General features: G+C 38.2%; 1 protein-coding gene across 1 annotated transcript; it reads left to right on the top strand.

Moving 5' to 3' along the window:
• The first annotated feature begins 2,194 nt into the window (after positions 1-2,194).
• LOC121973213 (protein LURP-one-related 8-like) lies at positions 2,195-3,203 on the top strand. Its single transcript, XM_042524776.1, has 2 exons — positions 2,195-2,548; positions 2,662-3,203. Exons 1-2 carry the CDS (start codon positions 2,297-2,299, stop codon positions 3,019-3,021), a joined length of 612 nt encoding a protein of 203 aa, XP_042380710.1. The 5' UTR covers positions 2,195-2,296; the 3' UTR covers positions 3,022-3,203.
• The last annotated feature ends 2,484 nt before the right edge of the window (positions 3,204-5,687 follow it).

Raw genomic sequence — 5,687 nt, 5'->3', positions numbered from 1 at the left:
GAGGTTAAAATCATCAAGAATCGTATTTAGGTTTGCATCCTAAACCTTACAACCAACTAGTTGGTCAAGGCATCGTGGCCAAGGCTGACGCCACGACTTAGGATTGGCCAAGCTCGCGATAGTGAGCTTAGGGCCTGTCAAGCTCGCGGTAGGGAGCTCAGGGCTAGCCAAGCTCATGGCCATAGTTCAAGGCTGGCCAAGCTCGCAGCTGTGAGATCAGGGTTGGCCAAGCTTGCGGTCGACCAAGATCACGACCGCAAGCTCACGGTTGGCCAAGGTCACGACCGTTAGGGTTAAAAAATGAGAGGAGAGGGAAAGGAGAAGATCATACATGCATAGTTGCCGAAGGAGAGGGCGCCAGAGATTGGAGGGCATGGTTGCCGGAGAGATCGAGAATTGCTAGAGCCGAAGAGTTTGAGAACATGAGTACTTTGGGAGATCGGGGCTGAGCCAAGCCCTAAATCTCGATATTAGCAACAAACATTTATGTTCGTCGCTATTTTAGAGACTAAGTTTATATTCTCTCTCTATAGCGATGGATTAATTTATTACGTCGCTAATTATCAACGTGTATTTTTAAATATTAGCAATGAAATAAATAATCCATCACTATATAGAGACAGAATTTAAACTTGTCTCTATTTAGCAATTGATTATTTATTCTGTTGTTATTTATTTGCACTGTATTTTTTTTTTTTAATATTAGAAATGAAATAAATTAATCTATCTTGTATATAAACGAAATATAAATTCTGTCTCTAATATTTAAATATAGTAATGATATTAGTGATAAAATATATATTTCATCATTATTTATAGATGGAGTTTAAATTTTTTTCTCTATAAAGCAATCGATAATATGTTTAGGTCGTAATTCTAGATTAAATATATTTTTTTATTATTAATGACCAAATGGGAGATGAAAATACATTTCCATCTCCAAATCTTTAAGTTTGTCCTAATTAGAGATGGAAATATTTTTTTTCTCTACTCGCGTTGCAAAAAACTAATTTTTTTAGTTGTCATTTTTATTTATTTATTATCAAAATAACATCATGTCTCATTTTTTTTATTTTCAAAAATAATTTACTGAACCTGTTATAATAATTATAATTCTACAATATATGAATACTTTATTTTTTTATCCAGGCTAATAATACTATAATATATTATAGTAATTATGTCGTCTGTCCAATTGATTAGAGAGTGATAGATTTATTACAATAAGATATACAGATGCATATTTTTGGAAAAAATTCTTTTCACCTATAGTCACTTAGTGATAGGTTATAAGTTGATCATATGATTTATCTTCTTTCACATAATTTGAGAATAAATTATAAAGTATATTTAAGATGAACATAATCATATTTACTACCATTATAATAATTATAAACATTAGTTATTATAATATATATAAACAATTCATAAATAATCAAGATTGATATTATAGTATGACAGTTTCGTGATCGTAATTCTAACAGAGTACACTAGCTATATCATCATGACTGCTTGAATTGTATAGTTATGTCAATTACAATGTCGTAGTTGCTCCAACCAACTAATTATAATTCTATAGCTACTGCAGTAACATCAATAATAATTACAGATATTTTTGACAATAAACATATGTTGAATTTGATGCAATAATATCCTGAAAATAAATGAATATTCCATTCTGTTTTCATTGTTCGATTTGTTTCATTTTTTTAAACTATCAAATATAACAACAAAAAAAAGACACCGAAAGAAATGTATTATGTTGACTGATCTTCTAGAAAATCAACACGTTTTATTTAAACATGGAGAGCGTGTTTTTTTTCCTTCTTCTATCACAGTCCTGATTCAATAATTGATCAAGTGATGTGATAATTCAACTCCATTTGACCAAAACTATTGCCAATTTGTGGACGAGATCCTGCACTCCCACCATCTCGCCCATTTCTTTTCCAAATTAGTCAGAAATGCCCAAATTTTGACTCTTCACATGGCAAAAATCAAAATGGCTTTTTTATTATTAAAATTATAGAATAAAAGGTATTTGTATTTGTGTTTTGTCATTTTTATCGCGTCACTAATGACCATTTAGTCACAAGGATAAGTCAAGCAGCCCTACTCCAGTCGTTTCTCGACACTTTCCCCTTAAATCACGTTCAGCATTTCGGTCTACACCTCACTGTATTTATATAGACATGTCTTTTAGCTCTCAAGCAAAAGTTGAAGCGACTCGAGCAGAGATCTCTCTTCGATCGAGTCTGCCGTCCGGAGAAACGACTCGAGCAGGGGTCGGTGGATCATGGCAAAGGTTCATCCCAACACTGAAGCATATTGCACAGCCGGCGGCGTCGAGGTCGCTGACGAGGGGAAAGATAAGAGTAGGGTGCTGACAGTGTGGAGGAAGTCTCTACTCTTCAATTGCAGAGGTTTCACGGTTTTTGATGAAGAAGGCAATTTGGTCTTTCGAGTCGATAACTACGGCTCCGGCCGTGCCGGCGAGGTCGTGCTCATGGACGCAGACGGGAAGCCTTTGCTCACCGTCCGACGAAAGGTGTGCGATATGCGGACTATTAAATTTCAATTTTTAGTTTTTTTTTTTTTTTGACAAAATTCGAGTGGTTTCAAATGGTTTCATCGAACTAAATTAGATTTGACTGATCGCAGAAGCTGAGTCTCGGTGAGAATTGGAAAATATACGACGGCGAGGACGCCGTCGACCCCGTCTACTCCGTCAAGAAGCAGTACAAGAGCCGCCTCCATGTAAAGTCCGCCCTCGCTCGCGTGGCGGCCTGCAGGCGGCGTAGGGTCGGCGCTGCCTCCGGGTACGAGGTGGAGGGGTCGTACTCCCGGCGGAGCTGCACGGTTTATGACGAGCGGCGACGAGTGGTGGCGGAGGTCCGGCGGAAGGAAGCCTTCAGAGGGGTGGGATTCGGCGACGACGTGTACCAGCTGGTGGTGCCGCCGGCGGCTGACGCGTGCCTCGCAATGGCCGTCGTCGTCGTCGTCGATCAGATGTTCGGATAGAGGATTTCTCAAATTAATGGCTGAGATGTCAAATTTTTGCATGATTTTTTTAATTTTTTTTATTATTTTGAGAAAAGTATAGATAGCTTTTACCCCATTCAACAGCACATTGTGAGATACCATGAACAGTCGACAATGTATGGATTATTTTTTTATTATTTTTTAATTCTTGATTGATTCAATAGTATGGATTCAAATAATGGTAGTGTTCCAAAGAACAAGATACACTGAACATTCGACAAAGGAGACACTAAGCCAATGAAAAACATTGACAGACTCCAGATTTGTTATTACAAATTTCGGGGGATCGAAATAGTGTATATTTTAATGATAGAATGCCAATAGAGGCATTTTGTCCACGTGAGGTTGAGAATGGAAATCTAAATCAAATTGTATATTTGGAAACTATACTAAATTATATTGTGGGAACTCAAAATCAAATTATTTTAGTCTTCCTCAAGTCAAGTTTGATTGAATTATGTAGTGACTAATTAAGTTATCATGTTGAATTAATTTGTTAACCACATGCATTTGATTAGAAAAATATGATGGTGTGTTTAATGTAGGAAGATTTAAATTGTTCTTTGGATTTTCTTTGTTATAACTATATAAGTCAAGTTGTGACATGAAAAAATATATTGAGAGAAAAAATTACATTTTTTCTTTAGCTATATTCCTCCTTTAAATTGTTATACTCCTCTTCTATTCTAAAATATCATATTTTCTCCCCTTCAGTTGAGTAGGTCATGAAGGATTAAGTCTCTATTTGGTGGGATAATACTTGAATTAACAACACATAATAATTGCCATTTAGATTAAATCCCAATTTAAATGATCTAATACATTTATATTTAAGGGGGTTTATGCTATTCGGTGTGCATTGCATGTGGAGATTGAATAACCTAGTTTGTTAACATTAATGAGTTGTTAACAAGTTATGAGCTTTATGTAGATAATTCTTGTAGGATGAGCCAAGGTATATAAGGACAGAAGCCTCATTCAATCGACACTCTTTGCTAAAATCAAGAGCTTCTCTCCTCGTCTCTTCCCTAATGAGATGAGACTCTTGTTGTTGCCTGATTCCTGTAGAAGATCTTTCCACTACATTTGCATGAGTTTCTCCCATGACAAATAAGAGGCAATGACATTGACTTTGGACTTACATGTAAGACATGACAAATTAAATATTAAGTGTTATTGGAGAAATAATTTTATTGAATTTTTTAAGATTTTTAAAATTTTTTCTAGATTTAAATGGAATCCGTATGACCCGTTTAAGGAGATAAAGTTATTGAGCTTGGAGAAGCATGTTTGAATTATCCATTTAGTGGGAGTTGATTGAGGAATTAACTTAATGTTTGATTATTTAACCTAAGTTTATTTAATCTTTATTTTCCTCAGTTTCCCATTCTTCTTCTCTTTCCCGACTGATCCACCGCAACATCTCTCTCTCTGATCTCCTCTTCGTCGGCACCACTCCACTGCCGCCTCCCCACGCGAGATTGGATCGACAACAGGCCAACAATTTCCCTTCTCCTCTTCGCACCCCGTTGTTAGCCGACCACCGAGAAGTCCATCTTCGCTCGATCCCCCACCTCATGTGAGCGCCTTCTTCCTTCCTGATCTAGACGATGCTCTCTCTCGCAATCTCACTATTGTCGATCACCACAGCCGACACTCAATCGTCTCTATCATCTACCTCTTTCCTTGATTTCTGTGAGCCGCAGTGTCGAGTGTCGCTTCTTAGAGGAACGCTGCCATCTCCTCTGTGTGTAGACCACTCAGCAATATTGCAGATCTATTGCCGACATCTTATCGCCGTTCGAGCGCCCCGACACCGTTCAAGACACCTTCGGTCGAGCCTCCCTCCACCGATCAAGTTCGGTTGGGGGTCATTCTTCTCCTTGAATCGCTGCATCTATGTGGGCTGATCTTTGGCCAAGAGGGGAACTCGAGCCCTAGCGTTGATCCTTTGATGCTACTCCTGTGTGCCACGGCTCTGGCCACGGGAACCCCTTGTTCCAGGCAACGCGCGTTAGAGATTGAGCTCTCTCACTCCAGTTTTTCTTCTCCGTTGAATGCTTAGTTTTGGTTGGGTTTTGGCCACCGATGCTAACTAAAGCTACCGGATTCCCCTCTTCGGATACCTCTCTACCTATAGGGAGGGTGTTGGACCTCTTCCCCTAGTCTGATGTTAAGCCTCTAACTAGAATCCTGGTATCGGCCGACCATCACTATTCCAGCAGAAACATGCAAGGTAAGGGTTAGAGGAATTTGGAATTAAGGTTACTGTCTTGATTATAGTTGATGTTGATTGAGGTTTATGATAGTTTGGGATGTTTGTAGTTGTTGGGATAGCCATTGTAGGCCCGGTCATCACCGATCATCTTTCAAGTTGTGAACTCCATCGGCTGTATGCCACCAATGATCATTGTAGTTTATGGTGAGTACTATTAGAAATGTTAGTTCATATCTTCTTTGGTTTAAATTGAAGCACGTGAGGAAAGCGTTTGGATCGGTTTAGATTGATTAATAGTTGATACATTGATTATAAATCCTTAGTTTTGCCTCGTATCCTGTATTTGTAGGATTTGAATTGGATGTGATCTTTTGGACTTGTTGAAGACGGTTGACATGATCCATGTATAAAAAGGTGGGTATTTCTT

This window comes from Zingiber officinale, chromosome 4A (genome assembly GCF_018446385.1).
Source record: "Zingiber officinale cultivar Zhangliang chromosome 4A, Zo_v1.1, whole genome shotgun sequence".
Lineage (NCBI taxonomy): Eukaryota > Viridiplantae > Streptophyta > Magnoliopsida > Zingiberales > Zingiberaceae > Zingiber > Zingiber officinale.
The sequence above is the reverse complement of the archived record's forward strand: the minus strand, read 5'-3'. Positions and strand labels throughout refer to the sequence as shown.